At 45.5% G+C, this 18,002-nt stretch overlaps 1 protein-coding gene across 5 annotated transcripts; it reads left to right on the plus strand.

The window, feature by feature from the left end:
- The first annotated feature begins 2,616 nt into the window (after positions 1-2,616).
- LOC135921830 (uncharacterized) lies at positions 2,617-17,216 on the plus strand. 5 transcript variants are annotated; one of them, XM_065456177.2, is made up of 5 exons: positions 2,617-2,977; positions 4,609-4,731; positions 6,833-6,931; positions 10,582-10,704; positions 15,956-17,216. In XM_065456177.2, the coding sequence occupies exons 1-5, from the start codon at positions 2,883-2,885 to the stop codon at positions 16,134-16,136; spliced, it is 621 nt and encodes a 206-aa protein (XP_065312249.2). In that variant the 5' UTR covers positions 2,617-2,882; the 3' UTR covers positions 16,137-17,216. The 5 variants fall into 5 exon arrangements, with proteins under 5 accessions (XP_065312249.2, XP_070382359.1, XP_065312248.2 ...); XM_070526258.1 differs by having other exon boundaries at positions 2,633-2,977; positions 6,830-6,931; positions 15,961-17,216; XM_065456176.2 differs by having other exon boundaries at positions 2,640-2,977; positions 6,830-6,931.
- The last annotated feature ends 786 nt before the right edge of the window (positions 17,217-18,002 follow it).

An 18,002-nucleotide genomic window follows, 5' to 3' on the forward strand; every position in this document is an offset into this window, starting at 1 on the left:
CTAAGTGAATAGCGTAATACATTATCGAAAACACAAAAGCGAAACGAAAACAAGGAAAGGGGACGGTGAGACAAGTGAAGATATCGGACATAACTTGAGACAGACAGGCTTTCATTTCAGTGATGGAACGTGTATGGCAGTGCATCAAGTGACAATAAAGGAATCTGCGCCCTCGTTCAGCCGATTCAGAACTGAGCGGGGAAGAACTATCGACTTCTTGAGAATTGCTCTCCAGATGTCGACACCCAACAATTGAAACCATGGTAAGACAAATAAAATGATTGTTACGCGATAACTGAAATGGGGTTGTCATTTCGAGGTACGTGCAACATTTTTCTAGATTGTAAAACTCTCTGTCCTTTGTAAGAAGGAAATTATAACCCCATTTACGCGGGTTACGTTGCCTGATTATCGGGCTATCCTAACTGCAGGATGCGGCAACATTAACGATTAGCTTCTGTGCTTTTATAGTGCACTCGTATTGTATGTATAGGCTCCTTTCTTCGTTTGTCTCTACTTTGCTATCACTTTATCTCTCTCTTCAGCGCAGGGTAGCAAACCGGATCTTCCCATCTGGTTAACCTCCCTGCTTTTCCCCTTTCTCTTGCCTCTCTCTCGTACAGCGCACGCACTGCGGCTCGATGGAAGTAGGTATATTGCATTCCCTTCAAGTGCGGCGCGATCATCATCATCATCATCATCATCATCATCATCATCATCATCATCAGCAGCAGCAGCAGCAGCAGCAGCAGCAGCAGCAGCAGCAGCAGCAGCAGCCTGGTTACGCCCACTGCAGGGCAAAGGCCTCTCCTATACTTCTCCAACAACCCCGGTCATATACTAATTGTGGCCATGCCGTGCCTGCAAACTTCTTAATCTCAGGGCGATCTTCGGAGGCATTCAAATACTGGAAGTTCTCCGAGGCAGAAGCTCTCAGTCCAGGGTGCGGTGGTCAGGGTGCTCTCTGAGCGCCGGTTACCCTTTTGGGAGTTGGACAGCGCAACTTCCTTGTGCGGAAAGGGCGGCTGAGCAGACAGAGTCGGTACAAATGACTGTTGGCGTAGAACGGGTCTTCTCAGGCGTGCGATGTGGTCCAGCGTGGAATGTGCGCTTGCACTCCTTCTCTTGCGACGCTTCGCGAACGCATGGGGGCAGATCCTGTGCGAATGGTGCGGCCATATCGAACGGGGCACTACGATGTAGCAGAAAGAGTCAGATCGTTTAGATGTGCTCGAAAGAGAAACTTGATATCATTTCGGCGAATCGCGCCCAGCACGACACTAGGGACACAGCGCTAGGGAGACCAACAAAGTGAATGCACATCAAAAACGCTACTTCACGCTAATTGACAAATTAATTTTTTTTTGCAACGAAAAAACATTTGCATGCGCTGGGACGCTTCGTCAAAGGCATACGAACGTGAAAACATAAAAAAAAACGGCCACAGGGTGGTCACACAATGGTGCAAGCGCGCGGTCATGCAGTGCGCTAGCTGGCCACAGGTTTGAAGACAAGTATGCCATTTATTTGCAAGATTACAAAACAGATGACGCACTGACGCATTTCTCCTGAAGTTTTTCAATTATCTGCTCTTCGCGTTACTTGTTTTCTAGTTACTACTTCGCGTTCACTCCGGCAGCCGTTCCAATGCCGCCGTTTGCTTAGCGCTGTTCCCCCCTTGAATGTGAACAACCAACCAGCCGAGGCTTTCAGGTTGAGTGGCCCTCTTATGCTGCAATTTACTAACATTTGTCATGATAGCCGCAAGTAGCAATCATAACGACTACTTTATACTGACTGTCGTGCGGACATTTGCAAACTCGTCACGCAGCAGCTTCAAGGCCAACCGACAAGAAGGCGACGGGTAGCACCAGGCCTCTACAACAAAGGAAATTATAATCTTCAACTCAAAGTAGGCGACGCTAGGAGAAATTTGAACTCAATGACGTCATTTTCTGGGCAATGACGCAGGGGCGTGACTGACTAAGCAGCAGGCATCTGTACGAGGGAATGATTCGCGCTCGACGACTGCCAGACCGTCACGGAAAGCATAGAGGCCGCCCTAGTCAGTTTGAAGGCCGAATGATGAAATGCGGCCTTACGTGAATATCTTTCCACTGTGTATTTGCAGCCACAAATAAAGTAACAGACTAACTGGTATCGGAAACTATCTAAGCAGTGCGATAACGCGTGTTGTGGTGAACACGGCCGCTCTTGTCACGCTCACCTAATTGCAGTTTCTAATGAAATATATAATAAGGAAGTGTGCTTAACTATTTACGCTGTCATTCTCGAAGAGATGACACGCTGCTACGAGGACCTGGTCAAAAAAGATTGCGGCGCTCACTCGAATGTGACAAGAGTGCATCGCTTCATCGTCGACAGGAAAGGGTATGCTCGAAAAAGTGCCGTCTCATGCGGCGTGCGCTCTCTCTCCCTCTCGCTAGTAGAACGCAAACCGTCGGAAATAGGTTCGAGCTCGTCTGGGACGAAAGGACCGATTCACTCGCAAACGCTGTCACATAAGTAACAGCGTGACGCGCTAAGAATTCATCGCCACTTGGCGAACGACGGGCCAGCCCTCCTAACACGTGGATGGCTCTGGTGAACTGAAATGATTTCCAGATTTCGATGCTCGGCAAACGCTGCGCATGCTTCGTTGGCGCCCTCCCATTGGTGCTCCCATTACTAGTGAGACGAGGCAGATTCCACTCGACTTTCTCATAAAGCAGCAAGCCTCGGCTGTAGCTTGTATTAGCAGTCGCTGTTGCGCGCTTCGCTGCACTGACTGCCGGCGCACAGTCAATTGCCATCACGCTGCGGCGAGCGTTTAGTTCACTACTCGTTTAGCACAAATATCGTCTTTCCAGACACGGGCCGAGATGGAAGCCCACGGTACACGTTTCGCGGTGTCCAGCAGCTGCGACCGCGCTGACCTCGACGGTGCTGGCGAAGACATCTTCAAAGGTGACACTAGGTGAGTGTACTTCGAACTTTCCAAAGACTTCCATTCGCTCAAGTCCGAGAGACACAGCATTTGCTTCTAAATCACGGAGTAGCATGTTTGCGATACGCCACGTGTACAGTCATCTGTGTGAAAGGGAGCACGCGAGCGTCTTTACCATATTATGCTGCAGAGGCATGTATTTTTTTTTTGCACTGAGAATGTGCGGGTACCGAGCGTTGTTTCACTGTGTAACCTCCTTTACAGATTTGCCCGAAACCGGCAAATCTGTAAAAGTGTTCTTAAAAATGGAGTTGGTAAATAGTTAGCAAATGCCCGCGTTTACCAGATTGCTATATATTTTATTATGTTCTTGCTAGTTGTGTACTAGCCAGCGGCAAGTACAGCTAGTAACTGCTGCCTTTACTAGCCAGAAAGGCTTTTTAGTAGCTTATACGATGTAACTACTCAGCCACTGCTACCTCGTCTGGCCGTGGTGTATTATGCTGTGACTGCGACAGTCCTGTGCAAAATTTAGGTAAACTGTATGGTATTGTTCATTATGTTGGACTAAGTCAGGTGCGCAGTCTTAGCGCACATACGTGCTGACAGCAGACTATAGAAATTTGGCTACACAATGGATTATTTAACCGAATACGTGGGTGCGCACAGGTGCAATGCGTGGTTCCTCGCACTAGGGCTATAAATCCCTTCGAAGTTATTTTACAAAAATACAGTGGGTCACAGTGGTACATTTTTTTAAAATACAGTGGGTCACAATGGCAAAATGTTCAATATCGAAAGAATACATCAGTTAATGGAACATCGGTTAAGCACTGAAATTCGCAATAGCGGAAGAGAAACTAACAGAGTACAATAATTTCTAGCTCTACAAAAATGAAAACAGTGCACACTGTAGTGTTCTTTCAGAAATAAATAACAGAACCTTCGAAGAATATGGCTCTCTAAAGCATTTTCAATACTAGACGCTGCAATCACTTTATTAGAGAGCTCATTCCAATCGGTAATCATTTTAGGAAAAAAATGTATATTTAAGCACATTGGTACGGCACTGGTAAGCTCTAATTTTGTTAGCGGGGTCCTTCCTAGATGAACCGTCATGCGGCTCCTTAATGACCAGTGTTTTGTCAATACCAGTTGCCATAGCCAGTACTTAAGTGTCCTCGAATTTTCTTTTTTATACAAGTAGCGTGTTAGTAGTTGGTTCGTGAATATGACGACCATTTTTATGGAATATAGCACAGCTGCGGTTGCATTTAAGACATTGATACATTATGTGAATGCTTGCGTGTGCGTGTATTCGGAATGACGGCTGCCGCGGTCAGCAAGGCCAAGAACGATTTGCAAGGAAAACTTAACTTCCAAGACATGCACACATTTTACGTTTGAAACAATTCACGGTCAGGCAATAAGCCGCGTTAACCGGCTCACCGTGCCTTTTTTGCGCCTTTTTAGCGCAGGACTAGAGGCACCCTTTATGATTTCGCAGTTCGTTAGCTGACAATAAAACTGGCACTCGCGTGTCCCTGGCGAGAAAACATTCTTCCTTTCGATCAGTCGCGTTTACGACAGCCGCATTCCCCACGCTGCCGATTTACTACTCTTGCATTGTTGCGAGCAAATCCGCTTGGGGTGTCCTTCAGGCAACCGCAGATTACCGGTGAAGAAACTGACGGCGGCGCATCTGCACCATCAAACATCGAGGCAACCAGTACAAGCGACTCGGGCTGTGCCAGTGGATCTGTCGCCGCGGAAAACAACGTGAGGTAAGCTGCCACTCGCCTTTACATTTACGTTGACTTGAGCCGCCGTCTGAGCAAGGACACCGCACACGACACATGATATGCTCTCATTTCTTGCCACCCAATTGTCTTCAGTGACGGCGGATCCGGATCATGAGACGGAAATAATCAGAAGAATAAGAATGGGCTGGGGTGCGTTTGGCAGGCATTCTCAGATCATGAACAGTAGGTTGCCATTATCCCTCAAGAGAAAAGCGTATAATAGCTGTCTTACCAGTACTCACCTACGGGGCAGAAACCTGGAGGCTTACGAAAAGGGTTCTACTCAAATTGAGGACGACGCAACGAGCTATGGAACGGAGAATGATAGGTGTAACGTTAAGGGATAAGAGAAGAGCAGATTGGGTGAGGGAACAAATGCGAGTTAGTGACATCTTAGTTGAAATCAAGAAAAAGAAATGGGCATGGGCAGGACATGTAATGAGGAGGGAAGATAACCGATGGTCATTAAGGGTTACGGACTGGATTCCAAGGGAAGGGAAGCGTAGCAGAGGGTGGCAGAAAGTTAGGTGGGCGAATGAGATTAAGAAGTTTGCAGGCACGGCATGGCCACAATTAGTACATGACCGAGGTTGTTGAAGTATGGGAGAGGCCTTTGCCCTGCAGTGGGCGTAACCAGGCTGGTGGTGATGATGATGATGATGATGATGATGAATTGTCTTCAGAGTAGGCAGCGTCTCAGTTATGGGGTGTTTTGTTTGCGATTTCGGATTGAGACGCTCGCGTGACTTTAGAAACTTCAGTTTTGCTTTGCGGCGTGGAAACGATTGCTCAGTGTGTTTGTACTTCCCTTTATTTTGAAGTCGTCGAGGTAGCCAGCCGAAGAACGCCTCGTACCGATACCATCATCGCTTCAGCAAGCTGAAACGCCGACTTTCTGTAGGCACGAAGATTGACGGTTTCGCTCGTAGGCGCCAAGCATTGAAAGTGATAGCAATGTCCAGCGCTTCGCTGGAGGCATCTGAATGCGCTGACCCAGAGTCACCAGGAAAAGCGAGTCCAACAACTAGACCCAGAAAGCCCGTATAGCCACTCCGTTTTTTTTTTCAGGGTTTACTATTGGGCCTTTTGTCACCCCTGTTTTACTGCGCATGCGCGATCACCCCGTTTTTTGTGCATATTTATTTGCGCTTTCTTTCAATAAATCTTTCACTTGCGCGTAAGCGCCTTGTCTTGTTGTTTCTATCGCGCGCTGTTCTTGAGCTGCAAATCAATCGACTAGCCCGACTGACCACTCTGTTGCCTTATCGCGGGCATCGGCACGTGAACCCCACATTTACATTTACCAGACGTCGTTTTTTCCGAGTGCTTTGGCACAGGGTTCCTTAGTTGACGCCATTTCTTTTAAACAGTTCAGCGTTTCGAATTTATTCCCCTCTTGCTGCCCCTCCGCTATTCGCAGTCAGTACCGTTGTCGTTCAGCCCTTTTCTTCAGGTTCTTTAGCGGGCATAAATACAGCCCCTTAAACTTCGTGAAGTTTCGTGAAGCGCATGTTGGCGCCGTTGCTACGCTCGAGCAGTGTAGGCGGCGCCACGGTCGAGGAGGGAGCGTGAAAGAGAGGAGAAACAAGGAGGGAAGGCGGAGGAGGAGGAGGGTATCGCTACTTTACGAAGTTTAAGAGGCTTCAGGCATAAAAACCACACCCAACTGCATTCCCGAATAGCTGCGAATCGAACCGCACCTCTCCCAGCGTGCGCATCACGGGAACATTGCCCACATCCCACCACGTGTGCGTTGCGCAAATGTGACCCGAATAGGTCGCGCTAAACAAACTAGCCAAGGAGGCGGGAAACGGCAACAATCAGCTTGATTCTCTCATTTGGGTGTTTATCTCACATGCAGTTATTTTCAGTGTGTTCAATGGGGCTGGTTGTTTCATCTTTAGAATAAAAACAGGAACAGCGCAACACAGGACGAGCGAGTAAAGAGTATACAGGACAGCGCTCTATTTTGTGTTGCACTGTTGTTTTTTTCACAGACGGCGCAACTGGTAACTTTTCCTCTATCTGTGAGGCCCGCCCACACCTAACCCTAAATATGTTTTGCTTTCACCAACCGCAGCAGCAGCTCCGCCACCACCAGCCGTGAGGACAACGGATCAAAGCGCAGGACAAGTAAGGAGGCCACACAGGAAGCGTCTTCGCTTTCGGAAGGCAACGCGGGGTGAGCACTGCCAATGAAATATTCCGCTAACATATTGCTTGTCCTGCAACCAATGTCCTTGAAGTTTTTCTTTCAACAATTGAGTTTTAGTCGTTTTGTGATATTCTTCCTCACTCGAGTTCTTCATTGCTCCCTAATAATAGAGATCACTAGCTCGCCTGACGGTAGCATCGAACTTCTGCAGCGGAGAGTGCAAAATATGAGTTTTACTGGCAGGTTGCCACTGCAGCTTCATAAACAGCGCCTTTCTTCTAGTGCGACTAATCTTGCAAAAAGAGTGACATGCGCTTCGAATAAGTGTGTACTGGAACATTTAAATGGGTTTACACTCGATTAGGAGACACGGCCAGCCACCGGAAGATCCGATAGAGATGGATGCCCGCCAAGCAAAGTACAAGCAAGTGGCCGAGCTCGAGGCGATAGCGCGCATGACCGTAGATCTTCATTCGGACTTGGTGCCTCCGTCACCAATCTTGGTGGACGGGAAGTGGATCTTCAGGTCGAATCTATTGAAAAAAATAAAGGACACCCGACAGCCAAGGATGAAGTAGTCCACGGATACAGCTACGCAGACACTGCCGCGTATCGGCGCGCCTTCGAAGAGCGTCGTGCTGGAGCCGGAGCTCGTGCTTATAGACGACTGCAGCTGCTGAAAAACGAGTGCGGGAAAACTGACGAAAGGAGGCAACGACAAGGGTGCAAGACGAGCTCCCTGACCGTCGACTCCAGAAAGACAACCACGTGATTCAGAAGAATAAAGATATCTTTTATTGAATGTATTTCAAAGCGAGCTCTTTCCATGCAAGGAGGTGTGGTTCTGCCATATCGCTGTGCCATATGTTAAGCCGCTATCATGTGCAAAAAAGAAAAAAAAAGAACCCGTCAGTCTAGACTGGAGCTTGGCGGGAGTACTTCTGCGTTGGTAAGCATGATGACCCTGGTGCGATTTATGTCTACATAGTCTTCGTACTTTGTCTTGACCGACAACTTATCGCCCCGAGTAACATCTAGATGGTTTCGTAACCGGAGGTTTCAATATTGGGCTCATTCCACAGAATGACTCTCCGGCTGTCAGTCCTGAAATGGAAATGCAATAGCTTTGTTGAAATTTTCCATTTGACCGGCGTTTAAGTAAAAGCTTATTCAGTCATAAACGTAGCTTATTCCACTGCTTGGTCCTGATTTACATAGACGCAGTTTTTTAAGGAGCGTTTTCTCAAGCATTTGGAAGACTTCATTTACAAACTCTTTTACCCAACCATTAGCTTGGAGTTCAAGAATGGTTTCTAGCATGACGACACTTTCCGGCATAGAGAGGTACCGAGTCATGGGTACGAACACAGGATTGTGTTGTACATTTTTGTAATGATGTACAGTCTTCACAGCTCCAATACTGCAATTGATTTCCATCTTCTGACTCCCTCCACATACTCTGCATTTTTGTCTGAATAATTAAAGGGTCATTCACCCATTGTAAGGTGAAGCAAGCGTATTTTGGCGACGAAACATACACACCCTTCTAAATAAGTATGTGGTTTACAGTGCGGCCGCCTTGCTTACGGCACACTTGAACTAATTCAGTGATTGGCTTCTCATGATGTCCTCCATATTATCATGGCCATCAGTAGGCGATTGTCCAATGTTAATCCAGCCACCGCACTGAGTCGGAGGACCTGCTGGTTGTGCAAGTTGCCAGGCTTGGGTATACATCAAGGCATACATTGAGCTGTAATAAAAGAATGCAACGGCTACTGTGGTTACTAAGCACAATAAATTACTATCATTACCTGAATTATGTGCGATGATGATGGTGGCACCAAAAATCTCAAAGATGCAAGAGACCCCCAGGACGTGTGATAAGATACAAGATGAGGTCGATAAAGTGTCTCATACTGAAGTCTCCTTACATTCGACTTGGTCTAACACGTCGTCTTACGGGGACTCCCTCCACGGGGCTTACAGCGACAGAAGTTTCCATTCGAAGGACACAGGTGGACGATGTGCCCGTGGCGTCAGCTGCTATTTGGGATGTTGTTATTGGTCTCCTCAGCAATTGCGATCGCCTCTCCTCGGCTCAAAATGACATAGTGCATTGCCAGCCTTTCAGTAGTACCACCATGTCCATGAATAGACACAGTCCTTAACCCGCTCGCTCGTCGTGTAGTACGTAACTCTTCCAGTACTCTACCAGTAGCGACACATCTTCATCTGGTGAAATGTCATGTAACACTCTCTGCGTGTTACACACATTCCCATTAACATACCTGTACAGGGCCGTCGTTCTTGTCTCTATTCCCTCCACATCGGTGTTTCGTTGTAGGAATGATACCCACATCTCTTTCAGTTTGTCCATCAGAGCTGCAGGAGTCCTTGTGTGTGGATATTCCAACTGCTTGATCCACGGCCGCTTCGAATGATTCCATAGTCTACTAAACTCTGCAGTCTTCCTTTCTCTTCTTGCTCTTCGGCAACAAATTCTGTCCACTCACTCGATGGTACAGAAGCAGTATCAGAATCGCAACTTACTGTAGGTTTGTTAGCCTCCAGTCCTCCGGCTCTGCCACAGTAATGTGCCATAGAAGGACCGATATATATATACGGAGCGACCAAACCGTTTCTTAAGGACACTGAGAGCAGATGGGCTCATTTACAATGCACCGACAGTAAGCACGCCAAAGTGCACCAGTTTCTTCAGTTATTTTCTCTGGTGATTCATTTTTCCCTATTTATTCATTTAATAATTATTGCGCTCTAGGTAAAGGCCGAGTCGGCGCGTTTACAAATAATTTACAAGTTAACATCATGCGGATTGAATCCCAGCATAAAAGCTCATGGTTCGCGTTACCGACATTTAAAAGGACTACAATTACGCCATCATATAGCTTGTAAACAGAAGAAACAGCGGAAGATGTGCATCAGTGTACGATGCAAAATAAGCATCGGCCGCCGAACGAAAAACAAGATAGGTACGCAGGTTACTTAGATGTACATTGGATCTCAACGAACACTAAAACCTATATTTGCCCAGTCAGGTAAGAAAAAGAAAAAGCGACAAACTTGTACAACCTTCCAGAATCGTAAACAAATTCCCAGCGAGCAGCTGCAATAAGACTTTCAGTTCCTGTAATTATACCATATTAAAAAAGGCTGCCCATATGCGACTATTGAGTTCGAAACGCTACCAGTAAATGAAGCTTTCGAGCACTTGTAAAGGAATTGCGTTACGAAGGCCGTAATTCACTCGCACACATTGGCTATGATTCTGTGGCGTTGTTCAAGCTTCCGATGGTACTCTACTATGGCTAGCCTGGTATTGCGCCAACGTTTCAGTAAGGTTGGTAGATGTTGTGTGGAAGAAGCGAGGCTCATATTCAGAAGTTCTCAAATTTGTTTCTGGGATTGAAGTGCCCAATGTTGTTCGGCTACTACCAGAATAAAGTTAATGTTGATATTGCTCGGAATTTAGCACGCTAAATCATTAGCCAAGAGCTATAAGGTATTTTTTTTACGAGAGGCCGTAGCTGGCCGGGAAGTAGTTGCACAAAGTTTAGTTACCAGTATAGTTATCACCATGTGCAAACGTTCTGCTGTAATCTGCTAAGCTACATATTTGTTTATTTGCTACGTTACATATGTTTCGTATTCACCAGCTTGCGCAGAAGTAAACGCAGCCAGTGCAGAAATAACCGCACCAGCAGCACCGATGAGTCGAAGTCCAGAAAGAGGATGGCTGCCAAGCAGAAAGCGCCAGCCGCTTTGGAAGACGATGCGAGGTGAGGCCTGCCACATAAGTTCACTTAAATAAGTCCTTTGAAAAAATCCCAAAGAAGTCAGCTCGTGGTGCAGTAGTTATTCCAGGGGCAATTTCCCGTTCGGTACGGGAGTGGTGCTGAACGAAGGATTCCGTTTATTCTTGTGGCCGTGCAGCAGATGCCGATATCTCGTTTCCAGCGGAAGGTAAACATTATAAATGCATATATTGAACTGGCAATGATATGCAGATGCCGCACATAAGACGTCCCATAGTGTTATGTATTATTTCTATGAACCAAAAAATGTGTAGGTAAGTGACGAATATTTTGAAGTTTTTCACCCAACGGATGAAGATTAGTTGTTTTGTAGCATCATTCTAACTTCGCGTCCTTGTAGCAGAGCAGGGGTCTTCAAACTTTCTGGGACGAAGGTCGGATTGGTGACCACTGGTTGGTGTCAAGGGCCGGTCAATAAAAATTTAAATAAATACAAGTTAATATAAATTCGTAAGCGTAAACAGTGGCACGGAGCGATGGCTAAGGCCTTCATTCCAATTATTCAACGTTATTTTTTCAAATAATTGCTTACTTTCATTAGTTGCGTTCACCTTCTGGCATGACTTATAAGAACGAAAACGAAATAGTTATTTGAAGAATAGAATTTAGCTTTTACCGCCAATTCACCCCGTGTGTAATAATTTCAAGTACAAAACATTCGTAGTGGCAGACAAACTCGTTTTTATTTCCAGGTAGCACGCAGTTCTTTTTCGCTTGTCGAGTCATCCTGTCTGCACCAAGCAGGCACCTACAGGTTGTTGAGGTGTTATGGGAAACATCGCCATTCTTCACAAGGGGCTACTTGTTTTGCCGGTGCTTCGTTACGATAACTCCACTATTTTAGGTATTGGTGTTCACTTTTGTGAATAGTAGTTACTTTTAAGTTGTGTAGAAGTGTAGGCCAATGGGTGCAACGTTGACTAGAATAAAACGAAAAAAAAGATAGTGTGATACACAGGTCTCTGTGCCTTGTATTCCGATAATTTATCCTTGGCAATATTTCTGTTTTATGATTTTGCCTGGTAATACGACTCGTCTAGGTCGGAGTATCGGCTTTTCTCAATAAACTCAGACTTGGAAATTAAATGCGACGAGTTGGTTTGGCACATTTAGACAAACAGCGCAGGCTTTATACATTTTACGGTCGCGCTGTTAGTCTCAATATGCAGCCTTAATTGCTATATTTTGCGGTATGCTAGTTATAAACAATTATTGGAGTATTACATACCTTACTCCTTAGGAAGACGAGTGCTTAAGAGATATCTTCAGGTGCGCGCAAGCATTTCCGAATCACAGGCTGAGCTAAGTTTTTGTTGCGCGGTTCAACCTAACAACTTCGTTGAAAAATGTACCGCCACTGAGCCATTATACATAACCTGATGGTTAGTCGACCAAATTGTCAAAAATTAAGAAGTACGCGTTTCGTCGCAGGTTTTCAAGCGGGGTTAAACAACATAAAGAAACTGGGGCAGTTCGTTACAAGTAATTTACGTGGGAACACCTTATTTGCCTAATAACAACGTTATTTAATTTTGACACAGAATACATCGAGCGTAAAGGCCTTCTAGAGTGCATAGGAACCTCACAATATTTACGGACAGAGGAATTCTAAATGGCACACATGACAATCGCAACGTGTGTACGAGAACTGAAACAAGGCACGAAATAGCATATGCACTAGGTCGGTAAGGGAACTTGACATAATTACGAAGGCTTTAAATTCCCAAGCAAAGTTTGTGACCGGCATAGCTGGTAAGCGATTGTAGATAACAATGCAATAATGGACGAAAGATAGCGAAGAGACGGATACAATTAAGCGCTGACTTCCAACTAGCACTTTTGTTATGGATGGCACAACCATACTATTTTGTGGCCACTGTTTCATCAGACTACGGTCGTTACAAAGCATTACAAGTGCTCGCACAAGGGTGATAGTTGAGGTCGGACTCATAGCCAAGGTGATGCTGTCAGTAAGCCTTCGGTGGCGTTGTCAGACAAAGAACTAGCTCGCATGTCCTCAATGTGCCGTGAATAGGGCATTCTCCTAATCTTCATTTATTTTTTAAAAGTAGTGAGGACCCCTTTGGTCCTTTTCATTTTTTTTTACTTTTATGGCCTTTTTTTCGATTTTGTTTTGCAACGTGCCAACGCGGCAGTTCATTAGGAAATCACGTGTGCGAGTGCATATGCATTTGTGGACTTTATATTACAAAAACAACGTACAACATGTAAATCACTGTAACTGTCGGAATAGCACCCATCTAAACCAATACAAATTGCAGCATAATACAGCAGAAGCAGCTAACGAACTTACGAAATGTCATAACTATGCCAATAAAAAAATGTGGTGTAGAATGCGGACATAAATATTAAGGAGGGAAGAAAATATTCACGTAGTTGCAACAGCGTATGCATATATTTGCAATATATGCCGTATGTAGAATATGGAAGAGCATGTGAAAACAGCAAGTTGCCGCACATGGCACTAAGCATAATGTAGCATGTCTGAAAGCATAGGGATTGCATCCCGTTGCTAAGATATGGGACCGGGCTCAACGTGGGTATTGAAGTTAACGCTTTGACGTACTTCAGCGAAATGTGGTGGCAAGCCTTATGAGCGAATAATAAGTAGAAAACTCGGATGTTCGTCGTCATAAATTAATCCTGCATCTATACTTCGTTCTGGAGAAGGTCTGCTCATTGAGTAGTGCCAAAAAATTGACATGTGCCTGCGGTGTCAAGGGATTTAGCTTTGGGAACCGTTAAAATCTACTAAATTATAGAAATTAGATTTAATTCATTGTACTTGTCCTTGAGGAAGTACTTTGACTGCAGTTCAATTACATCTTTCTTAATAGGTACTGGCGGACTAGTTAGTGATTGAAGACTTCGGGGAAGCAGCGCACTTGAAAAAAAAAAAACGTTAACGCAAACACTGAGTGATAAGGGCACACCCCTTTGCATGTCCTTGTGCCAGTTGAGTGCAAGATCTGTGTTAACAGAAAAGTTACCCAGCTAGATTAAGCGGCCTCTTTCTATACGGCGACTGATTTAGCAAGGAAGAACGGAGTATGTAGTGGAATACTCATTGCGATTTACAGTCGTTCAAACCATATTTAACCATATTTAACCCGCAACCACATTTAAATAGCGGAAAAGGTTAGGAATAAATAGTTTTCAGTAGCTTCGGAGCCTTCATGTAGAACAGCACGATTCCTTGCAAAATCGCTTTTGCATCACGTCAAATCGCTCGTTTATTTATTCAGTTTTTTGTAACTTATTTATTTTTGATGTATTGCTTGCATAATGCGGTCTGGTTAGTCCAACCCAGCGGGGTCACAAAATACTCGGAAGGTAACAACACGTGAGTTCAACTAAAACATAAAACATAATCGGTCGCATCATCAATGAAAACAAATATAAGTGTGCAAAAAGATAGCATTTTACCGGGATAAGTAATAGCGGATAATGTTCATCAATTGACGAAGCAACGCAAGTCACAACCACCGAAAGAAAAGGATGAAACGTAAGCAGGTTGTCTATTTACATAATAGCAGATTGGAATGAACGTGGAAGTGTATATTTGCAGAAAGAGATAAAAAGGCATCCCTCAGCAGCATATTTCATCCACTGTGCGTGAAAACATGGAAGTAATTAACATATTTTTGCACGTGGCGCATGAAACTATGTTATGTGCGTGTAGGTTGCTTAATGCGCTCAGCGTTATCGGCCTAATGGGAAAATGCGTGCCTGTTCTTAACCGACTTGTTACGTAGGCAGCACGAAAATAATATCCCGTAAGTTCTTATTCATATTAGCAATGCAGAGATTGAGTTATGGCACGTGATGTTTGACGGGGGGGGGGGGGACAGTCCACCTATATTTGTCAGAAATAACGCGAACAGTGGACTGCTTTGTAACCATTTATAACAACGTAATCAATAACCTATTATTGTAAGCGTAGAGGAGGTCATAAAGGATGAAGACATCTTCCTTCTTGGACAAAATTAGTTTTGAATGCCGAAAGCTTCTCTTCTGCGGGCAAAATTTATCACTTGTTCCTCGAAATTCTTAGTTTTCGATTTGAAGATGCACGAATATTCTCAATGGACGAACCGGGTAATTTCCTTGGTAAGTCGATTCCAGATAACTGAACTAACCCACTTCTTTTACATGTACGTTCTATTTAATGTAATAGGAGAACACGAAGTGTTCTAATTTGCGACTCGAAAGAGGGCTGTGTATCTCAGAGTTAGTCTTCACAGACCACCAAATGCATTAGTCTACAGTTTCTGCTAAACTTGAGCCTACCTAAATAGGGCGACAAATACAAGTGCACGAAGTTAGCACTGAGGCTAAGCAAGCTAGATTGCCAAGCTATGTATTCACAAATAAGCGTCTCGCTGCCTGTCGTAACAACAGACCGTGCGCCATCTTGAACCATGTTGTCGAGCTATACGCGGAGAATGCTACCGGAACAGGGGAAAGAAAGCGGCGATTGTTCCTCGGTGTCTGCGGCTAGACTTGCAGTAGACATGTCTTTTGCAGGCATGCCTCAGAGTACACGGGCGATAAAGCCTGTGTTTGCAACGAATGTGATCAGGCCTCGGTAAAGGAGTCGAATTTTCTAAGACAGCTGCAAAAGTGCACGGGCCGAATAAACCTCATCAAATGCAAAGCATGTGCTAAGTCGCTCACGACCCGCCGTGGTTGCTTAGTGGCTATGGTGTTGGGCTGCTAAGCACGAGGTCGCGGGATCGAATCCCGACCACGGCGGCCGCATTTCGATGGGGGCGAAATGCGAAAACACCAGTGTACTTAGATTTAGGTGCACGTTGAAGAACCCCAGGTGGTCGAAATTTCCGGAGTCCCCCACTACGGCGTGCCTCATAATCAGGAAGTGGTTTTGGCACGTAAAACCCCATAATTTCTTTTAAGTCGCTCACGTGACTAGCGAGTCTTCAGCTGCACGAGCGCGCGCACGTTGGCGTGAAGTCCCACAATGCAATGCGTGTGGTAAATGGCTCACGCAGACGGCGAGTGTCACTGCACATCAAGGCTCGCACGCATACGAGAAATCCCACGTCCGCAAAAAAAAAAAAAAAAATGTGCCGAATCGTTTAAATGTGAGCGAATCCTTAGTGATCATTTCACCCTGCCCTATGGGCGCCAAATCTTTCGTTTGCCGAATAAGTGGTGAATCTTTTCCGTACAGCCCAGGTCTCGGACGTCGTGGCCACACCGAGGGAATGCCGGGTTGGTGCGATTACTGCGAAGCCATTTTCGCAAACAAGTCAGCTTTCGACAGACACATGTGCAAGAAATTTACGTGCGTTTTGTGTGGAGCGTATTTCCCGGATACGGATCAACTGGCCGCTCACCTCAAAGCGCACTAAAGTGAGCTCGTAGCCTCACTGGTGCACGGATGGAGCAACTCACTCGTGACTTCTGCACGGGAACGGGAGAGTGAAGCTGTGCATAAAAAAAGAGAAAACAATGCCGATTTTCGTCCGCAAATCTGAGACACCGGCCGAAAGCAACGTGTGCGAAGAAAAAGCCTCCTTTGACATGAAAAGCGGCCGAGTGAAATGAATCTTAGAAGAATGCTATAGCTGGCTCTTTTACGTCACTGGACGAGACAGTCGCCTGAAGAGTCTGGATGCCTCCAATGCCAGAGAATTTTAAAGACCTTGCACGCTGCCCGCGGTTCGCATAACGGTGTTGTCCGAGAACTTGGCTTTTGCGAACTCACTTCAAGACGAACTGTAATGGGCTGCAAGTTTGTGGTTTGCATAATTAGTACGTTTAAATGTGCACATAAGGTCCTTGGTTCTTCGTTCACCTATAGAAGTTTCTTCTGCAAGCGTTTTGAGTGCTCTAGTGAGAAACGTTCATTCAATTTTTTTACGCATCCTGCAGTGAGAATTTAAAAAGAAAACATTTGTAGTTTTGCAGAATCTAGAAAGCAAAAAAAATAGCCGTGGTGTTCACAGTGCAGTTTTTGGAAAAATTGATCGATTCGGTCATTTGTTTCGTGATTGCCAAGATAAGCGCGAGGCATGCTGCAGTCTTTGTGTATCTCGCCGATTCCGAAGGACTTTGTGCTGTACCCGAAACTGAGCCGATGACACTGTATAATAAGAAGATATGTCAGATTCAAAGTGCTTGAAGTTTCACTGCATGATGCGCTCCCTGCAAATTTTTTACCTATCGTTGTTTTATCTTGACAGAACCTTTGCGACTTTCAAAGGGCAGTTTCGTATCCACATGGAAGTGATCTGTGTCGACTTGCTCTGCTTCATGGTTACAGCTGTGGAATCATTTTAGCCTGTGACAGGTACGGATTCAATATGTGATAGACGTATTTGTGCTAGCAATGACTAGACAAGTACGCTAGAGTTTTTAGGCATGTGAACGATTAGCACTTATCCTGACGGGACTTCATTCGATAATAAACGGTCTCTTACCCAGATGGAGGGCATCTGTGTCTACTCGCATTGGTTTACTTGTAGGTGCACAATATCTTTAGTTCAATGCGGCGCGAGCAGTGAACAAGAAAGGGGGTGGAAGAAAATACAGGCAATAGCTAGACTGTGTTTAGATCGCTACACCACACGTGGGAATGGGGTAAACACGTTCAATCAAGCAATAACACGGGGAACAGGTTTGTGCTTGGTTGTGTGAAGAGAACAGTGAAATACATTCTTGGAGGTGCTGCAGGGAGCGAAATGAAAACCAAGGAATGGCGACGGCGAGACGTGCGAAAATTGCCGTCACACTTGAGACAGACTGGATTTGACCCACTGACTGACCTACTGGCTTTGAGACTGACCTACTGCTGCCCAAATATATAACGTCTGGAACGAATAACTATTACTCTAGTTCTCACGGACGTTTCCAACCTCCTATATTTAAATTTAATGCCTTTGGGTTTTTGCTCTCCGTTATTCTTTCCCGGTTTCATTTCCCATTAACCAGGCTAGCAAACAAGAATCTTCACTAGTTAGGCTCCCTGGTGGCTTTCCCACCCCGTGTGTGTGTGTGTGTGTGTGTGCGTGTGTGTGCGTGCGCGTGCGTGTGCGTGTGTGCGTGTGTGCGTGTGTGCGCGTGCGCGTGTGTGCGTGTGCGTGTGCGTGTGTGTGTGTGTGTATAATGTCAGTGGCGTAGCCAGAAATCTTGTTCGGGGTGGGGTGGGGGGGCGCTCAAGTTGCAGCTCGGCCTCCTCCTTATAGAATTTGTCTGAACATAAAGTACATTAATAG

Source organism: Dermacentor albipictus, chromosome 9, assembly GCF_038994185.2.
Source record: "Dermacentor albipictus isolate Rhodes 1998 colony chromosome 9, USDA_Dalb.pri_finalv2, whole genome shotgun sequence".
Lineage (NCBI taxonomy): Eukaryota > Metazoa > Arthropoda > Arachnida > Ixodida > Ixodidae > Dermacentor > Dermacentor albipictus.